The sequence below is a fragment of the Sciurus vulgaris genome (assembly GCF_902686455.1).
Source record: "Sciurus vulgaris genome assembly, chromosome: 8".
In the NCBI taxonomy this organism is placed as follows: Eukaryota; Metazoa; Chordata; class Mammalia; order Rodentia; family Sciuridae; genus Sciurus; species Sciurus vulgaris.
Genome location: NC_136468.1, coordinates 121202138 through 121223266, shown reverse-complemented (window position 1 = coordinate 121223266; position 21129 = coordinate 121202138). Strand labels below are relative to the sequence as shown.

General features: G+C 45.5%; 2 protein-coding genes and 2 gene segments (V, D, J or C); 1 reads left to right on the top strand and 3 right to left on the bottom strand.

The window, feature by feature from the left end:
* Nucleotides 1–21129, top strand: part of RSPH14 (radial spoke head 14 homolog) — a 239423-nt gene that overhangs the window by 213376 nt on the left and 4918 nt on the right. The gene's annotated exons all lie outside the window — the stretch shown is intronic.
* Nucleotides 1569–3532, bottom strand: LOC306668902 (immunoglobulin lambda constant 6-like). The segment is given in 3 exons: nucleotides 3473–3532; nucleotides 3300–3354; nucleotides 1569–2016 (listed from the first exon to the last, which is right to left on the bottom strand).
* The window catches only part of LOC306667255 (immunoglobulin lambda-1 light chain-like), a 759848-nt gene continuing 744759 nt past the window's right edge, over nucleotides 6041–21129 (bottom strand). For both annotated transcript variants that reach the window (XM_079149747.1, XM_079149748.1), the window contains exons 3-4: nucleotides 7775–7812; nucleotides 6041–6491 (exon numbers count right to left, since the gene is read on the bottom strand). In XM_079149747.1, coding sequence (XP_079005873.1) covers nucleotides 6172–6491; nucleotides 7775–7812 — 358 coding nt within the window. In that variant the 3' untranslated portion in view covers nucleotides 6041–6171. The remainder of the gene's footprint in view (nucleotides 6492–7774; nucleotides 7813–21129) is intronic.
* Nucleotides 10474–11025, bottom strand: LOC306667268 (immunoglobulin lambda constant 3-like). The segment is given in 1 exon: nucleotides 10474–11025.

Below are 21129 nucleotides of genomic sequence, written 5' to 3'. Positions count from 1 at the left end.
GATAAGGAAGAGAAAGTTTACAGATCTCCAGATGGATTTAAACTTCAGTGCCAACAAGATAGAAAAGGGAGAAAAATCTACCTAGATTTCATTCTGAACCCAAAAGAAGAGGGAAAGAGGAAGATTCAGCAATGGTGGTTAGCTGGGTATTTCCGCTGAATACATAACACAGTGACACAGACCTGAACTCCAGCCCCTCTTGTCCCCAGGCCTAGCCCACCTACAGCTGTACTGTGAATCTAGGGGCTAGCCACTTAGTGAGAGGGCAGGTCTAATGCATGGGAGAGTTATAAGAGGGGGGCCCCTCCTTCCATGGAATCACACAGTATTAGGTACACAGAATCCATCCACCTAAAAAGGGTTTGGGATGGGGAGGAGGCATATGTGTACCTCACATCTGGTTTCTCTGCTAATGTCTGGTCCGGGAAGGGACTGTGTGCCCAGCTAAGCTCATCTGGGGGAGTGTCACTGGGCAGAAAGAGAGAGGCATGTTTATGTTTAGTGAAAGTGGAACTGGGGACCTGTGTAGAGCTGAAGCACCTGGGAGGGTCCTGGGTACACATTTTAAGCCCCAGAAGGATGGCCAATATAGCATGTTTGTATATATGTATGTGTGGGTAAGTTATGTGGGTACATGTTTGGGAATTCACATGTGCATTCATTTGTCTCATACTCAGATTCCCACTGTGTAGGGCTGCCAGGGCAATAATAACCAGTTTAATAGATATTTACAGAGCTCCTAATGAGAGGACACAGTTCAAAGACTGATGCAAGATATAAGGCTGGAATCCAACACTTGACTGTAATCTGGAGCTCCCACTGACTAGCCATGAACAGCTGAATATAAGTAACTAAAGGTGGGGAACTATTGAGCTGGCCATAATGGGGACAATAGAGTGTAGAGCTGATGCCTGTCTACAAGGGACTTTGAAAAAGGAAAAACAGCCCAGATATGTGTGGAATCAGGGGCACACAGAGGGGAATGTGGAGTGAGTAACCAGAATCTAAGGGTTGAGAGGTCTTTGCAGTGAGTATGACAGAGAGAAGCTATGGGGGCTTGAGCAGTGTCCCTGAGGAGTTAGGAGCAGGGCGGACATGGAAGGAAGAGTGAGTGGTTCTAGACTCTAAGGACAGGGATTTACAGGTGGGGGAAGGGAGACAAAGAAGGGATGGACTCAGTGATGGGGACTTAGACCTGAGATGGAAGGACACTCGAGGATGTAGTGATGTTCAGACTGTTCCAGGGAAGGGACCTCAGGCATTCTCCTGGAGGCCTTGAGGATCCAAGGAGAGATTGCCCCTGAGAGTGGGGAGGTGAACAAGTCCATACAAGAGCAGGAAGCACAGGGGTGGACATGTGAACATGTGTAGGCTGGACTCCTGCTGAGGGCCATTCCCTTGCTGTAGAAAGTTCTGTGGAGTTTGAGTGAGGGTAAAAGAATCTGCCAGGGAAATGTCAGAAGTCTTTCCTGGCCATTTGTCTCAAGGTCTTAGGATCGTGTACACCTGAGGGGATGGTCAAAGTTAAGGTGGGGAGTGTGTAAACTAAAAGAAGCAAGACAGTGTTCTCCAGTTGAAAATGAGGATATTTATTGAGGGTTTGCTGGGTTGAGGGAGAAGGGCTGGGATGGTAGGTGTGGGATAAGAAAACTTCCCTGGAGTCTTTTGGCTCCAGGGTGGGGTGAGGGTCTGGGACCTAGGAACATTGTGCAGGGGACACACTCTTCTCCACGGTGCTCCCTTCATGAGTGACCTGGCAGGTGTATGTGCCATGAGAGTTCCACTGGTCTGGCGTCACAGTCAGGTAGCTGCTGGCCATGTACTTGTTGTTGGTCTGTTTGGAGGGCTGGGTGGTCTCCACACCCTGGGTGACCTTGGTGCCATCTCTCTTCCAGGCCACGATCACGTCTTCCGGGTAGAAGTCATTGATCAGACACACCAGTGTGGCCTTGTTGGTCTGCAGCTCCTCAGAGGAGGGTGGGAATAGGGTGACCGAGGGCACAGCCTTGGGCTGACCTGCAAGATGGACAGGCAAAAGGGATCAGTGTTCACCCTGGTGTCCACCCTGGAGCCCCTAACCTCAGTGTGTGAGGAGGGTCTTCTTGTTTGGGGACTCTGGGGTGGAGCATGTGTGGTGTAGAGTGTGTTGGGGAATTCCTCAAACTATTCCTGTGTTCCTAGGCTTTAAACAACTCAGGACACCTGTGTATCACCTTACCTGGAACCTCTTGGACCATGGCCTTTCACACAGCTCTGTCACCCTTGCCTTCCTGCCCTGCCTCCTTCTGACACCTTATCTGGTCCATCTGTTGTCTCTGTCCATCCTCTGAACTCTCTGGGACTCCAGTGTGCTCCACTGTGGGTCAGTTCTGACCTGACACCTTGGCTCTGAGAGCCAGTGTTTTTACTAAGGAGCCCATGTTCACCCCAGTGTGTCTCCCCTCGAATCTCTGCTGTGGGGTAAGGGCCTTTGTTCATCAAAGTCTGTCTGGCTTGACCTCACTTCTTTTGCAGAGTTGGGCCAGAATTCCTTGTCCAGACCAGATCTGTAGGTTTCCTGCATTGCGACTTGTTCATACATAAACTCAAGAACCTGTGCTTCTGCAGTGCCCTGTGGAGACCTACCTCCGACACTATCATCTTCAATTACCCTTCTCCTCGCTCTCTGTTATCCAGTGTCTCCTCTTATTTTCTTCCTCCTAAGTTTCCTGAAACCCAATGTGTCTTTGGGCTCTGCCCCGGCAATGTTTGAAGGCTTGGGGTTCCCCTTCACCTCCTACCTCTTTCCTGACCTTTGATCCTGTGTTTACAGTCCAGGATGCCTGGGCTGAGTTATGACATGTTCCCCAGTCTTAGTCCTCAGTGTCCTAAGTCTTTTTTAAATTCATCATTTGTCAGTTCCTCAATATGTCTTAACATCTCTTCCCCTTAGATAGGGTCTCAGTTTACCCCCTCACAAACTAATTGTATAGAATGGTGCCCAACAGGGAGAAAAGAACAGAGCACTTCTTGTGGACCAGCATGCCAAAACAGACAGACAGGCAAATAGACAATGGAATCTTAGTAGGTCATTCATTTCAGTCCCCTTCCTCTGGAGTCAGAGGTTGAAGGGCTGCCTATGAACCACTGAGGCAGTCATGAGGGTCTGAACAGAAAGGGAAGAGTTCAGTGCCCCAGAGTTAAGATCCAGGGAGACTGCTTGTCCCAGGACAGATACAGAACACAGAAAAAGAATAAAGAAGCAGAAAATTGTCCCAATACTTAGGGAGAGTAGAGAAAGAGGGCAAAAAGTCACTCACCTAGGACGGTCAGCTTGGTTCCTCCGCCGAACACAGCACACTGTGACACAGATCTCTACATAAACCCCTTTTTGCACCATGACCCAGACCCACCTGCAGCTGCACCAGCGGCCCAGGGTTCAGCTTCCTTTTACAGAGGTTGCTCAGGCCATGGGTGGGTGAGATTTTGTCACTTTTTCTTGATTTGGAATATCACCTCTTTGAAGCTGTGGAATATGACCACTCTGAGTCATGACGAGGGTTGGAGGGGATTTCTTTCTTTCCTTTTAAAAAAATTACATATATTTATCTTTTATTATGATATGAAAACATGAAAGTGTAGAAATCTGTCAAAAATTAATGGAAATTATATAAGATGATGGGGTTATGGGTCACTTTCTCCTCATCTTTATATATTTTTTATAATTTCCAGAAGCAATATGAGTACCTTAAAATTACTGATTGAATAATGATTTTTATATATATATAATATACACACACACACACACGTATATATGTTTATAGATATTTGACAACTCAAATAAGTCCATGTTTCTGAAGATTTATTGTTCTCTCCTAAATCTTCAGAGAATACTCAAAATTATGTCCCAGGAATATACTGGACAAACCCCATCATGTAATATTCTAATAATAATATTCTAATAATATAATATTCAAATGGCAATATAAATCTTTAATGATGATCTTAATTAAAGGGAAATACAAGGCAGCAGTTTTAAGAATATAACCACAAGATAATATTTAACACTGATTATTTCTGCTATTTTTGATTTCTGTGTGTGAAATCAGTGTTCTCAGCTAATGGTATTCCTGGGAAGAATCTGGATGACCTGGGTGGGTTAGTGTTGGGTATGTCAGGGAACAGGAGGAGGATGAAGATGGGGAAGAAGAGCAGGAGGGGAGCAACCTATTTCCTATACAGAGATGATGGAGCTGGGTACTCTGTGTGCAACTGGGACTTGTGAGGAGGGTCCTGTTTGCCCCCACATTGTCAGCCAGGAGGTAGTGACAGGGAAAAGAGTGGGAATGGGAATTTGGGGGTTGGATAGAGAATCATATTTCTTATCAAGTTCCCAGATCGTACTGCAGGTTCCTGAGGTCCATTGGCCTTGCCTTTGGTGGGCTATACTGAAGGTGTGTTGTTTGAGTTTCTTGTTTCCATGGGGCAGCCCCTCCTTGAATGGATGCTTCTTCAGAACTGGAATTACCTAGGGGAGTTCCTGGATAGTGGTTGGTAGATTTCCCTTGCTCACAGTAGAGTTTATTCCATGAGCTCTAAGTGTGGGGATTTCTGCTTTCCCCTTGACCTCCTTCTGGTTTACACATGCACCTGTCCACATATTTGCTCCAATATGTCCTTTGTGCACACATGAAGCAATCAGCCTATGTTCATGTTGTCACCATCACTGGGTACATCTACAGCCTAGAGACACACATGGAAACCCCCATGGGAAGGACATAAGCAGAGTGGAATCCCAACATCAGGGCCTCAATGTACTTCCTTGTGCTGGTCTATTAACTCATAGAGCTCACACCTGGACACACACTGGCAGCTTGGAATCCTTGAAGTGTCCCCCTCAACAAGCATCTCCCTAGGCCTCCAAAGTCCCCTGCTGCTCCCTGAGCAGAGCCCTTCCCCAGCTTTCTCCTGTTCTCTGTGTCTCTCTTGGACTCTGTACAGAAAATTCCTGCCTTTCCCCATTGTCAGTGACCTACATGGTGACACATAGCCTGGGACACTGAGGACACTTGATGATCTTTTTTCATGACCCCAGGGGGCTTTACTGTCTCTCCCGCCACCTGGACTCTTCCTGATTCTCTTAGAGAGAAGCTCAGCATAACAATGAGTAAGTAAGTGCATAAGCTTGTTATATGCATTTTGTGTGGGAAGGTGTGTGTTCATAGGTATATATGTTTATGTGTGTGTGCTTATACAACAGCTGGGAGCCTACACCAAGTTGTTAAGAAGGTGCATCAGCTTACACACAAGCACATGACAAAATACCAGAATATGGATACTGACTTTGACCACACTAGACTCACTGACAACCTTAGGGCACTTAGGTCCATTAGAAGCAATACTGATCCCTGTCTCTCAGGAGGCATGAATACAGTTGGGAAAATCAGGGACACTTCTAGACCAGGGGCACCAGGACAGGAGTATAGGATGAATCACCAGGGTTAATGGACTGAGAATTCTATTAATAAGTGCTATGGAGCAAGGAGTGGGCAGTGCTGTAGTGTCCCTGAGGAGTTAGGAGCAGGGCGGACATGGAAGGAAGAGTGAGTGGTTCTAGACTCTAAGGACAGGGATTTACAGGTGGGGGAAGGGAGACAAAGAAGGGATGGACTCAGTGATGGGGACTTAGACCTGAGATGGAAGGACACTCGAGGATGTAGTGATGTTCAGACTGTTCCAGGGAAGGGACCTCAGGCATTCTCCTGGAGGCCTTGAGGATCCAAGGAGAGATTGCCCCTGAGAGTGGGGAGGTGAACAAGTCCATACAAGAGCAGGAAGCACAGGGGTGGACATGTGAACATGTGTAGGCTGGACTCCTGCTGAGGGCCATTCCCTTGCTGTAGAAAGTTCTGTGGAGTTTGAGTGAGGGTAAAAGAATCTGCCAGGGAAATGTCAGAAGTCTTTCCTGGCCATTTGTCTCAAGGTCTTAGGATCGTGTACACCTGAGGGGATGGTCAAAGTTAAGGTGGGGAGTGTGTAAACTAAAAGAAGCAAGACAGTGTTCTCCAGTTGAAAATGAGGATATTTATTGAGGGTTTGCTGGGTTGAGGGAGAAGGGCTGGGATGGTAGGTGTGGGATAAGAAAACTTCCCTGGGGTCTTTTGGCTCCAGGGTGGGGTGAGGGTCTGGGACCTAGGAACATTGTGCAGGGGACACACTCTTCTCCACGGTGCTCCCTTCATGAGTGACCTGGCAGGTGTATGTGCCATGAGAGTTCCACTGGTCTGGCGTCACAGTCAGGTAGCTGCTGGCCATGTACTTGTTGTTGGTCTGTTTGGAGGGCTGGGTGGTCTCCACACCCTGGGTGACCTTGGTGCCATCTCTCTTCCAGGCCACGATCACGTCTTCCGGGTAGAAGTCATTGATCAGACACACCAGTGTGGCCTTGTTGGTCTGCAGCTCCTCAGAGGAGGGTGGGAATAGGGTGACCGAGGGCACAGCCTTGGGCTGACCTGCAAGATGGACAGGCAAAAGGGATCAGTGTTCACCCTGGTGTCCACCCTGGAGCCCCTAACCTCAGTGTGTGAGGAGGGTCTTCTTGTTTGGGGACTCTGGGGTGGAGCATGTGTGGTGTAGAGTGTGTTGGGGAATTCCTCAAACTATTCCTGTGTTCCTAGGCTTTAAACAACTCAGGACACCTGTGTATCACCTTACCTGGAACCTCTTGGACCATGGCCTTTCACACAGCTCTGTCACCCTTGCCTTCCTGCCCTGCCTCCTTCTGACACCTTATCTGGTCCATCTGTTGTCTCTGTCCATCCTCTGAACTCTCTGGGACTCCAGTGTGCTCCACTGTGGGTCAGTTCTGACCTGACACCTTGGCTCTGAGAGCCAGTGTTTTTACTAAGGAGCCCATGTTCACCCCAGTGTGTCTCCCCTCGAATCTCTGCTGTGGGGTAAGGGCCTTTGTTCATCAAAGTCTGTCTGGCTTGACCTCACTTCTTTTGCAGAGTTGGGCCAGAATTCCTTGTCCAGACCAGATCTGTAGGTTTCCTGCATTGCGACTTGTTCATACATAAACTCAAGAACCTGTGCTTCTGCAGTGCCCTGTGGAGACCTACCTCCGACACTATCATCTTCAATTACCCTTCTCCTCGCTCTCTGTTATCCAGTGTCTCCTCTTATTTTCTTCCTCCTAAGTTTCCTGAAACCCAATGTGTCTTTGGGCTCTGCCCCGGCAATGTTTGAAGGCTTGGGGTTCCCCTTCACCTCCTACCTCTTTCCTGACCTTTGATCCTGTGTTTACAGTCCAGGATGCCTGGGCTGAGTTATGACATGTTCCCCAGTCTTAGTCCTCAGTGTCCTAAGTCTTTTTTAAATTCATCATTTGTCAGTTCCTCAATATGTCTTAACATCTCTTCCCCTTAGATAGGGTCTCAGTTTACCCCCTCACAAACTAATTGTATAGAATGGTGCCCAACAGGGAGAAAAGAACAGAGCACTTCTTGTGGACCAGCATGCCAAAACAGACAGACAGGCAAATAGACAATGGAATCTTAGTAGGTCATTCATTTCAGTCCCCTTCCTCTGGAGTCAGAGGTTGAAGGGCTGCCTATGAACCACTGAGGCAGTCATGAGGGTCTGAACAGAAAGGGAAGAGTTCAGTGCCCCAGAGTTAAGATCCAGGGAGACTGCTTGTCCCAGGACAGATACAGAACACAGAAAAAGAATAAAGAAGCAGAAAATTGTCCCAATACTTAGGGAGAGTAGAGAAAGAGGGCAAAAAGTCACTCACCTAGGACGGTCAGCTTGGTTCCTCCGCCGAACACCCAACACTATGACACAGACTCGTTCAAAAACCCCTTTCTTCCTTGCCCTGACCCTCCCCCAAACAGCTGCATCTGTGCTGAGGCAGGCCCTAATGGAACTGGGCAACCTGCCTGAAGGGAAGTTACCCTTGCTGAAAGAGGACTTGTACATTATGCCTTTCTCAGAAGGAGTCATCATCCTGGGAAAAGGTCTCACCAAAATGTCAACTCTACCTTTTCATCTTCCTATGAAAGATCCACTTTTTGAGAAAGGAAGAAATGGTAATCCTCGATGACAATCCTGGGAGGCCTTGGGCTGCGAGGTAACCTGGGAAAGTCCCAGGACCAACAACTCAGCTCCTGTTAGTTCCTGCCTGTCAAGGAGCAAGCAGGGGGATATGCAGACTATGGCAGGTGATGATCGATCAAGAACACATGCAGAATGCACCATTTGACCCTCATTTCATCTTCCTACACACAGAGGAACAGCCACAAATAACAATATCACTGTCCTCAGAACTATGTAAATACATGTATGACATTTGGGAGGGATTTTATGAGACCCTGATTGTCTCTTGATATTAAGATATCATTGATAATTTCTGCTTAGGTTTGATAATCATATATAGTTATGTCTCATCTTTCCAGAACAGAAGTGGAATATTTGCAGATGAAAATACAAGATGTCTGGCATTTATGTCAAAATATCTTGTTAGGAAGATGTTATTCTCTTGTGGGTGGATCAAGATCATCCATGAATTGCTAATTTTGATGGGTGGATAATGAGACCACGGGGGTCATTATTATTCCTGTTTTATTTTTGTGTTGAAAATTCTCATCATAGAAATTTATTTTTAAAATGAAGAGGAGGTTAGTCTTGGGGCAGTGATTTGTGATGGGGTGGATCTTGGCACTGTACCCACTGAGGCTGTTGATATGGCATTGAATAGTCTCAAGTTCTACATCCATGAAGTGGGGTCAGTTAAGTGCCGAGGGGTATTAAAGCTGGGGTTTGGGATCAGGGGTGGCCACAAGCAAGCTCCTAGAGGACCCCTTTCTCTGTCCCACTATGACTCCAGAACTCCATGTCTTTTCAAGTTGTATCCTTGACTTGGCAGCTCTGATGAGAGCAGTTGTCATGTTCTTGATGAGCTGGACACTCAAAGAGGAATTCTGTGAGCAGCTGGGGCACAGAGGACTAATAGAGACAACTAGGGCATGCATACTTAGGTTACCTAGCCCACGGGTCATGGCCCCTGAGAGTGTATTTCTGACTTTGGGCTGGAGGTGCTCATGATTGTCTGAGCCACATGAGATAGGAAGGGAGTGGGCCTTGTGGGATAGAGAATTTGGGGGCTCTGAGTTTCCCTGGAAGCTAGACCTTACTTGTAGCTATTTTGATACACTCATCCTTTCCTGATTTATTCTGACTTGAACCCAATTCTTGTCCTTAATTCATCTCTGACACAGCGTTCCTGGGACAATCAATGAATACTGGTTCTGTGCCTTGTTTGGTACCTTTTCTAATTTGCCTAATTTCTTCCATATATTTTTTACCCATTTCAATTTCCTCCTAATACAGACTGACCATCACCCAACTCTCACCATCAACCAAACATAAACCTTCTCCATTCTGGAGCCTTACTTTTATGGTCCACTTTTTCATTGGTTTCACTCCAACTCCATGATATTGTCAACCTTCAACCTGACCGCACGTCTGTTGGATCATACAGTGATCATTCCAGTATGTGACCTCCTTACCCTATGTTCCCTTAAATAGCTCCATAAAATATGAGTCTTTTTCAGAGTACTACAGGACTCTCAAGGGTGGAGAAGAGGGTCAACACAATGTGGAAAATATTGTTTCATTATAATAACTGTTTTCCCTACTGCAGGAGGTGTATCTTTACTTAGCTAACATGCAATGTGAAAGCCTGAGAAATGCACATGTAGGTTTTATTTTCCAAACCTTTCCATGGTTCCCTGGTGATGGCAAACTATGGACAGTTCACTTGGTTAACAGTCTCCCAAAAGGGTTCCTCATATAGAAATGGAAAGTTCAAATTTTGTTCCTGCTAAGACCATGACCTTGGTTCTAGTGTCTTCTTTACCTTCATGTTTCTGCCCTAACCTGCAGCTGGGCTTCATTTCTCCCTAATTCCTCATTATGGAAAACTGTATCCCTCTTACTGGGTCTCTGTCCCTTCCAGGTAGGCAAGGTCACTCTATAGGGATGAAATTCCTGCTCACAGTCCCCACCAGCATAAGGAACTCACCAAGACTCTGGTGGGTTGGGTGGATGGGATGACCAGGAGATGGCATCTCACAATGGAACTAACCTGGTCCCTGAGCAGTAACCCTTCTGCCTAAAGACATGACCAGTCACCAATGGCACATTAGAAATGTGAAGTGATACACGATTATGTCTTCATTGATGAGATTTAGGATTGAGGAACATTTGAGACCTACCTGGTGTGCTTGCATGTTGGGGGCTTAGGGAGACAGTAGAGAGTTGGGGAAAAGGGTGTCTGGTTGAGGAAGGTCCCTTTTGGGGTTATATGCCAAGAGATAATCCAGATGGCACCTACTTTCCTACCGGGTGCCAGTATTCCCTTCACTCTGCAATGAGAACTCTAAGGCCATTGCAGATGAAATAAGAGATAAGAACAAATGAGATAGAGCAAAATTTCTGATTGACAATGGAGTATTTTATTGAGCAGTCAGTGGGTTCAGAGGGAAGGACTAGGAGGGCTAGGGGAAGAAGGAGTCCCTCAGCAGGGTCCTTCACTTCCAGAATTCTGAGGGTGGGGTGAGGGTCAAGAACCTAAGAACATTCTTCAGGGGACACACTCTTCTCCACGGTGCTTCCTTCATGTGTGACCTGGCAGCTAAAGCTTTTGTGAGATTTCCACTTGTCAGGTGTCACGGTCAGGTAGCTGCTGGCCATGTACTTGTTGTTTTTCTGTTTAGAGGGCTGGGTGGTCTCCACTCCCTGGGTGACTGTGGTACTATCTGCCTTCCAGGTCACAGTCACAGCACCCGGGTAGAAGTCATTGATCAGACACACCAGTGTGGCCTTGTTGGTCTGTAGCTCCTCAGAGGAGGGTGGAAACATAGTGACCAAGGGGGAAGCCTTGGGCTGACCTGTGTGGATAGAGAAGTGGTGTGATTCAGCAGAGGAGAGCCCGGGTGTTGGGGATGACCCCAAAGTTTCTGCAATCATTCACATTGTGGTTGTCTTGTCCCCTCAGGGATTCTCCTTCCCTTTTCTTTCCTTTCTTGTGAACTTAAGCCCCATGGTGAGCAGACAGCCCTTTTCAAGTCACCTCTCCCAGGTGGTCTGTGACCCTTCCCTTTGTAGCCTTAGTTTACCAGTTGTCACCAGAGTAGGTTGTGTTCCTTCTTCCCTGGTCTGAAGTCTTGAGTTTGGAATCTGACCCTGACCTCTTGAACCCCCACCACAGCCCAGATTTCTGCCTCACTTCATTCTTCTAGTGCCCAGAACCTCCTTTGTGAATTGAGGGATGTTCCTGGTCCATCCAGGATGGAAGGATTATTCTGGTGTGTGTGTGGAAGCCCTGAGCCTGTACTGAGTTCACAGGGTTCCTGAAACCTCCTGTCCTTTTGGACATCAGGTTCTACGCCAGTCTGGTCCACTCAGCTCTTTTGGCACGGGGTTGTGCTCTACCCAGACAAGTGAGGGCTCCTCCAAATCTGCCATCTCCTCGTTATAAGACCCTTTACCTCTGCTGTGTTCTTGGGACTGCTCCCTGCTCCCAGACTGTGGGGCACAGAAACCCTCACCCACCCTCACAGCTTCTGATGGCTCTTGATTTCACCTAGCAACCAAGTAGTTCTCTGACCCTTCTATTTGCTTTCTCATTTCTCATCTCCTGAGTTTAACATGCCCTTTAAGGAAGGAGTCTGATGGATGAATAAGCAAGGTCTCAAACCCAGGATTAAGGGGCTCCAGGAACAGAGGCATCTTTGTTTCTTTCTGAGGACCACCCTGGGAGGGCTGGACTCTAGTCTAATCTGTCTCTGAATCTCTCTGCCCTCTTGGCTCATTAGAGGGCCAAACAGGTGCAGCCTACAGTGAGCCAAATCTCTCTCTTTTTTTGGTCTCTACTTAGGGTGACTTTTTGAGTTCCCAGAGGCTGGGGTCACAGCTCCATGTCCTTGGGCCTCCTGTGAAGCATTCCCAAACTGGATGAATATCCAGCCCTCAACTCAGATTCCGGGGGCTTTTCAATTCTAAGTCCTAGTGCCCCTAATTAGTCCTAATCCCTGGTCCCCACTTGGTCATTTGCTCCAGAGGAGGGGAAGGGACCCCTGTCCCTGTCTCCAGCCCAGGCCTCTAGGACAAGGCTATATTCAACTATTGGAATCTGAAGGTGGCTGCTTCTGCTTTTGGGACCCTTCCTGCTGGCTACTCCAAGACCACCAACCTCCCCTACATCCCACGGAGAAAGGTAAGTAGTCTGTCCTTAAAACTGGGGAGGGTAAAGGGGAAGAAGCCCTTAGAGAGAGAAAATAGACTTTCCTAAGACAGTAGGGGTATGGGACAGGTTGAGAAAGATCATAAGAGCCACTTACCTAGAACCGAGAGCCGGGTCCCATCGCCGAAGACATAACACAGTGATTGAGGCTTGGACCAAAACCCATGGGGCCAGCACCTGTGGTCTGCCCCCTGGGGGTTGAGCAAGAGTATAAACCTGCTGGGCATGACGGGTGGGGCTCTGTTCTTGGCACACGGCGGGTTGGTGACTGGCCCTCCAGAGACTCATTCCCCTGTCCCAGGCATGTACTGCCCATGGCCTTGGAGACATCCCATGTGTGTCCCCTATCTCTGAGGTTCTCAGTGCTGATAGAAAGGCTAAGTACAGTTGGTGCTAAGAAAATCCCTCAGTGATGCATACTCTTAAGTGACTGGGTGATGTGAGACAGTCCTGAGCTGGCTTGGACCTGCTCAATCTCTCCTGGCCTCATTTTAGAGCCTCTGAGTCTCCTTTAGAAAATTCCCAATCATCCAGCCATGACAACTTCTTCCCTGGACCCACAGACACTGGGTCATGCCTGATTTAAGGCACCTCCACATGGTGACTTCTCTACTTGAATTTCTACCTATAGAGATAGCTCAGTCCCACCATATTCATGAAACCTTTCTCAGTCTCTCAGACCACTCTTTCTATCCATTCATTCTTACATTTTTCCATCCATCCATCCATCCATCCATCCATCCATCCATCCATCCATCCATCCATCCAACAATGGCTGTGAAACACCCATCTACACCAGGCACTGTTTCACTTGCTGAACATGGTAGGACTTCCCTAGCTCTTACCCTCATATTTTCCTGAAACTTCTCAAGTCAAGGTCTAAAAGGCTCTTGTCTCAATCTGCAGGTCCTAGCCTGATGTCTCTATAAGAATCCCCCCTTTCTGGTCATTCTCTTCTCCTTGGTTGTGGAAATGGCCCACTCTTTTCCTCCCATAGCTTCCTTTTCTCCCTGACTATGCATAGCTGATGACCCTAGACTATTGCCTAGGTGCTGTTTCCTCTGTATCCTTCCCAGTGTTTCTGATTGGACCCTCATCATATACTTCCACAACTGCCCAGGGGTCCCAGATCCCTATTTCTAGCTCTGACTTTTCTTCTGGGCTCCAGATCTACATATATTTTGATTCCTGAACCTATCTTTGCTTAAATGTCTTATAGGCACCTTGAACTCAACAGGTTCCAAATAAATTAATTTCCTTGAAAACTTGATCCTCTGAAGTGTCCTCATTTCAGCAATTTGTCTCCAAGCCAGAGGCCTGGAGTCATCTTAGAATGCTTTCCCCTCATTGAATCACCTCGTGTATCCTAGACATTATACCACAACACAATATACCATTCATATGGTATATTCAAAAGAAAAAGAAAAAGAAAATTATAGGAGTCATACTCTAAGAATTGATGATAGCTTTGCCAAATCTAATTTTATCTTTATAAATAAAGATAATATATTTAGATTGGAAGATTATGCATTGCATTGAGACCACCATTGTTTTAACCTTAGCAGCATGACTATTTGGCAATTGTTGTATTAAAGGCATTCACATAAGATTTTTGAAACATAATTTAGTGTAATAGTAATATGAATCCAACTCATTTCTGAATAAAGAAAGCAAACATTTATCCTTGCATTAAGTTATCCAAGGAAATTTCCTCAACTCATTTAAAAGTGTCTTCTAAAACTTATAATAACCTTCATACTTAAAGGAAAAAACATTTGAGTCAGAAACCAGGAAAGCTTCTCACTCTCACTTTTCATTATTCAACAGATTCTAGCTAATGAAAGGAGATGAAGGGGGAAAAGTTATACGTATTAGAAAAAGAGAGAAATTGTTCCTTGCAAATGGTGTATTAGTCTACTAAAAAAAAATACAACTGACTTAAGAGAATTAGTTGAACTGTTAGAACTCATATAAGAATTAAAATGGCTGAACATAAGAGTAACATGTAAAAGTGACTAGGTTTCTCTGATACATAAGCAGTAACACTTTAGGATATGAAATTATGGGACAATTTCAACTTCAATAAAATTGTATTTGAAAAACTTATAAACAAGTAACATAAAATGCACTAGATTTTCAATGAGTAAAATACAAAACTACTTGACTAGTGGACATAAAAGCAAGTGAATGGAGAAGAGCATGTTGTGTTCTTGGATAAAAGTGCTGAGTATTATAAAGGTATCAGTTCATCTCAAATTAATCATATATTCCATGAAATTACAAACATAACACCAAAAGAATGATTTTCAAGAACTAGGGAATTGATTCCAAAGTCCAACAGTAAGAAAGATAGAGAATAGGTGTGGATCTTTTGAAAAACAGTAACAACGATGGGTTCTTTCCCTAGCAGATACGAAAACATAGTATAAAGCTAAAATAATTAAAATAAAGTAGAAGGATGCAGGGATAAATCAATACATCAAGAGAACTACAGAGATAATGTGATAAGTTGTAGTTTAGCATTTCATAAAATTCTCATTTATATTCAACAGATGTCTGATGCTGGCTTTTCATTTGGCAAATAAAGTTATATTCCTATGTATACAAATATCAGATAAAGTTAAACACACATGCACCAAAACAACAAAAGTACTAGAATAAAATAAAATAGGATGTTTTTAACATATGAAAATAAAAATAACCTTCTAAACATGGCATGGATCACAGAAACCATCAAGAAAAGGCTAAACCAATTCAACACAATAAAATTAACACCACTTTATGGTGAAAGACCTCATAAACAAAAGTTATATAATAGACCAAGGAAAAATATTTACAACACATTTTCTAAACAAGGGGTTAAGTTTCTGTAGACAATATAAGCAGATACAAGCAACTGAGTAAAAAAAGCAGGCAACATGATACCTTATTCACAGGAGGAATAAACTTAGTCAAAAATAAGACAGGATAAAAATTTCACCTATAATCAAATAAATAATAAAACAACAAGCATTCCATTTTTTTCTGAACACATAGGTAAAGAAAGATCAGCAATATCACATCATTGGCAAAATGTAGGAGAAAGGGCACTGTCATTCACTGTAGTGAGTATAAATTGGAACTACCTACAAAATTGCAAAGGAGTTCCTCTGAGATCCAGAATTTCCACTTCTAGATATTTAATCTTTGGAGATACAGAAGTACACTATATTCACACCCCACCCCCAGATTTTCAGTGAATTGTCATTTTGCATTTTCTAGTGATAACAACTTAAATGATTGGTAAAAGGGGAGTGATTATAAAATTCTGGTTCATCCAAATTTTCCTTATATAGCTATTGATGAGAATACCATAGATCCATATGGACTAATCTAGAAAATTCAATAGTAGATTGCTTAAAAAGTTAATTGCAGGGTACAGAGTATGACTTTATTTTTGAAAAATAAAATCTCAATACCAATACTGCATATGTGTGTGTGAGTGTTTTCAAAGATGAACATACAATGAAAAAGTCTAACTATGCAGATCAACATGACAGTGGTCATGGAAAGGAGAAAGGTTTTTGGGGAAAGACAGTAAGTAGGAAGGAGATGGTAAGAGAAAATAATAGATGTTCGCTTTATATACTTCTGTATGTAATATACTTGTGTATATTTCTTTTTTTTACAGAAAGTGCTTATATATTTACAAAAATGTTACTATTTTATTGGAATTATTTTAGAAGACAAAAATGAAATAGTGCATAAAGTCAGAAAACTATAAAACTAAAATTGAAGTTAAGTGAAACCCCACCAGTCAGAGACATACTATTGAACATTTTAAAAAGAATTTCAGACAGACTTTTGAAAATGCACATACATATTAAGAACATCATTGGTAACATTTGTAAACTGCCAACTTATATTTTAAAAAATACATTTTCTCATTATTAGAGATGCTTCTGAAATAGTTTTTATGAAACTGATGTCTTTATTTTTCATGACAATAATAATTTTATTAAGCATTAACTTTTTGCCAGATTCTATCTTTCAGAAATATAATTTTGAAGGTTTGTGTAAGATGCTTTATGATGAATGTACTACACTGCTTTGTCACACCTTTTCTCGTGGATATTTAGGTTATTTTGTCCCATTATTAATAACATTGAGCTAGACATCCTTGTTTGTAAATCTTGGTTATGGCTTTATTTTCCCCCTTAGGATAAATTTCTAGAAGTGGAATTACACACTTTAGATGAGCCCAGTTTCTTTTATGACTTGCTGCCTATTGCTAAATTTGTTGTACATCGAAACCCTTATAAACAGTCCATGAAAGTGCCCATTTCTCCCAGGTATCATTGCTTTAAATCCATTCACCAATTTCATAGCAATTTTGGCAAGTGGGCCCATGCATTCTCCCACACCCAAGAGCAGGCTGTGGTCCCAGTTCACCACCTCCCAGACCTCTGTCGCTGTCCCATCTCTGTCTTGTATATCTGTCCCAAGACTCAAATCTGGCCTCACACTAGCGTCCAAAGCCAAGCCAGTTTTTCCAAAACACAAGTTTGACTATGATGATCTTCCACTTAAATCCCCCAATGCCTGCACCCAGACTGCAGAACCAAGTCCTGGGCCCCAGACCTAGGCATTCCACCTGCTTCAGCCCAGCAGCTCCCTACCTCCCTTGGCGCCTGCCCCCTCCCATCTCTGTGGAGCACTGGTGCAACTGCTAGGCTCCCCCATCACTAGTCAGCACTCATTCACCTGTGAAACCAGCTTGGGCATCAACCCACAGAAGGAGCATCCCTTCTCTCTCTTTATTGCTCCTACAATTGGCCATAAATCTGTCCTCCATGACTAGACAGGTCCTCTTGGCTCAGGCCTGCCCTCTCTGTTGTCTCCAGACCTGGCCCCCAGGAAGTGCTTGTGAACAAGGCAGTGAGTGCATATCCCTGGGGGAGAGAGCCAAACTCTCACTCCTTTCTCAGGGGAGGGATTTGCAGAACATCCCTTCTCTTAGACAAGGATAGAATTGGGAATGTAGCTTAGTGGTAGAGAGGTGCTTAAAATGGGTCAAGCCCTGGGTTCAATCCCCAGCACCTCCCTTTTTGCCACAAAATACAAGACATGATCATGTAGCCACAGCTCCAGGTAGGAGGCAACCCCAGGATGCAGCCCTGGTTGAGTATCCTTGGCTAAGGGTCTGGAGACTGGATCCCTGCTCCCCAACATCAGTGGCTCAGCCAAAACTTAAGGGTGCAGAGACAGAACACAGTCAAGAGGAAGGGGAGAGGAGGAGGACTGGAAAGCCTGCACCCTGTGCAAATGGGGGATACTACCAATGGACTAGGGGGAGTGAATGAGGCACTATCAGTGCAAAAAGACCAAGGAAACAAGATAAAGAATACTTCAATACTTTGAAAATTAATTCAAACAAATCCATGATGGACAAAATATCAGCACTTTAGGCCGGTGTCTCAGGCCCCTCCTCTTGGGCTGATCCTTCCTTCTCACCCCTTTCACCACCTCTGTTGCCCTCCTCTATCACACATTCCCAGCTCCAGTTGGGACTCCGACATCCCCGCAAGACTCCTTACCTGCTCCAAAGGCTCTACAGGTGGACAAACTGCTTTGTTGTCAGGCTCCTGGGCCCAGGGTCCAGCTCCCAGATGGTGCAGTTGGGGGCATCTACCATGGGCATCTACCACCAGGTCCAGCAGCAGTAGGAAGGTACAGTATTCTGTGGCCTACCTGGGGCCTAATCTGCTCTCAGGGTCAGAGGCACCTCTGTGACATGGGTTCCATAGAGGGGATACCTGTTTATCTTACTGGCAGTGACTGCTTCGATATTTACAGGTCCATGAGATGAGGCCCTTGGCTCTGTCTTCACTGTAGACTGACTCTAGTCCCCGTCCTCAGTTAGCCTACTCCAGGACCCATAGCTGATATTCCTGGGAGTTTCTTGCAGAGAGACATCTGCAAATTGCCCTGCTATGGTAGGGATCCAGGGCCCAACTTCTTCTCAGGGCAGCCACCTGTCTGGTCCCACTCCTGGGGCCCTGGGTGGGGCCCTCCTGCCCCACTTTGCCCTCTTTCCCTAGTTCCCCAAGGGGGTCATGAGTCTGTGGCTGTCTCCCAGGGGCCTAGAGAGGCTCTGGAAATTAGCTGAGCACTCATTGGGCCAGGAGTCCCAGAAGACTTGATGTTAGGGGGAGGGGGCAGGGCTGTGGCTTTTCTGATCAGTCTCCCAGGCTTGGCTCCTACACACTGCAGTCTGACCAGTTTAGATCAACCCTTTCTTGGCTGGGTTGGCCAAGCCTGGCCAGCTTCTGTCTGGCTCTCTCTTCAATCAGAAAAGGACCCTCCCTTCAGGGAGTGATTCTATATCCCTCAGGCAAGAATATATTCATAATCATATTCATGGGATGTGGTAGTGTAAATGAGATTTCCCTTTGTTGATATAGATCATGATTGTCAGGAAAAAATGTTCATGAAGCTCTGCATTGCTTCATGTCTCTTGAGTAAAAGCATTGAATACCATACCTTCATTCTGGACAATATTTTCAAGGTTGTTTGTGTATCTCTACCTTGGAAGGTAGAGATAGTGTTTGCCTTTGGAGCAGAGAACAGGTATGCTTATTTTTCAAAGTAAAAGATTTGGGGCCCCCAAGCTCAGAGGCAGAAGCATCATCTGTCCTTTTTTGCATGACTTTGTGGAAATAGTGCATGAAAATGTTGCTTTTTGGGCAACTACTATTGCTTTGACAATCTGTTCTTTGTCTCTAATCTAGGAGTCTTGTGTGTTCTGTCAGCATCAGTGAAACTGTGGCAGCCTTGCATTTTAGCTCACGAATAAGGTAAATTCTCAGAATCGTTAAAATTATCAACGAAGAACACGAAGAGAAGGAAGAAAGAGATAAAGTCAAGGTTGGTGATCAGGACTTAATGATTTGCCTCAATTCATCAGGTCAGCTTCAGGGATCTCCAGGCTGGATCTTTCCATTCCATAATGTTGTTTTCTCCTTTTCTGAGGGATAGGCCTTTTGCTGAAGGCTAATAAAGCCCGCACATCACTGACCTTGTAGATGAACAATGTGACCTAAAAGATGTCATGCAGGGTTCAGGGGAGCCCCTGGGAGTTCCCTGATCTAGTTCAGCTTCTCTTCTATTGAGGTGCATGTCTCACTCCTGCTTCTGGCCTTGGGCTCCTCACATCCTGGGAATTGGTGGCAGGTTCCATCCTGGGAGTCTGGGCTGTAGTTGCTCCTTCCACAGCACCCCCATATAGACATGACTCTCCCACTGCTCAGAACTCAGAAACTGTGGTTTCCCACAGGGATAGTCCCAGGTCTCGGGGAGAAAAAAAGGGACTGTCCCTAAACATAGCATCCCCAGCTATGCCTCCCCCAATCCTCAGCTTCCCTCCCCTCACCAGCCCCTGCACCTGCAGCAGATGTCTCACCGCAGACCACATCCTCACATGGTGACCACACTCAGAAATTCGGAAATCCGGGTCTGGCTGGATCCTGGAGATCCTCTGGGTTGGGGATCTCCCCAGCTGTTGCACCTGCAGCTCTAGATGCCCAGGCCCTCCCCTGCTCCAGATTGAGATACACAGAGAGCTGAATTCTGGCACTGACAGAGGCGTCTGGGTCTAGTTGGCCCTTTTCTCAGTGTCCCTGGATCCTGGTTTGTTTCTCCTGGGGAAAAAGGGTAGGTAAACCCTTCTAATTGCTCCCATGTCAGAAGGACTTGCCCTAGCCTCCTTCTGCCTGATTTCTACCCACAGGCCCCAGAGACTCTGCCTGTGGCTGTAGGTCACTCATCCTTCCCAGGCCCAGATGTCTTCAGCTTCCTGCTCCCTGATATCTCCAATGGTCCTTCTCATCTCATCTGATCTTCCCACTGGAGAGTGGGGAATTGGAGATTCTGAGGCAGAGGATGACTGAGTATTAGTCTGGAGACATAACGATGGTTCTGAGTCTCTCAGAATTATTAGTTAGGGGCTGGCTCTGTAGATCCAAGCCCCCTTGGAAGGGCCTCCAAGAACTTAAGAACCGTGGCTCCTCTGGTGATCCTTGGGGAGGAGAGTGGCCCTATATCAGCTATTCCCCAGGAAACTGGGAGAGACTCTTCTCCCATTGTAGATGTCACAGACTTACAGATGGTGAGTTAGTGGAGGTACAGAGAGGGAGGGTTACTTGCCTAAGATATACAGCAACTTTGTGTAAATTCTGTTTCTGGGACTTGACCAGTATTAGCCAGAGACCTTGGAGGGGACCAGACATTTTATACCTGGGATGGAGCTAACCTGGAACTGGACAGAGGGGTTTTGGGCAATTTCAATTCTTTAACTTCAAACGCTCCATCCAGCTGCTTAGAATGCTACCCTAAGGGGAGAGTCCAGTAGGGGGCAGCAGAAACCAGCAGTGGGGAGCTGAGAGAGAGTTTTGAAGCTTTTATGTAGGGGGGAGGCTGGAGGCTGCAGAGATGGTTACAAGAGGGGGGATGCAGGGATAAGACTCTGGTTCTACATTCCTGCTGTATTAGCTTTCCATCATTATTTATATGGATAAAAGATCTATTCTGCCTCTCAGTTATGGAGGTTTTGGTCCATAACTCTATTGCTTTGGACCTGTAGTAAGGAAGTCCATCCTGTTGGGCAGTACATAACAGAGAAGATCTGCTCACCTCATGGCAGGTAAGGAAAAGAGAAAAAGAGGGAGGAACTGGAATTCCATTATCCCCTTGATGGGACATGCCCTCTATGACTGAAGACCATCCACTAGCTCCAGCTCCTAAAAGTTTTGCCATCTCAACACTGCCATAGGGTCAAACTGCAATATCACTTACACCTCTGCCTG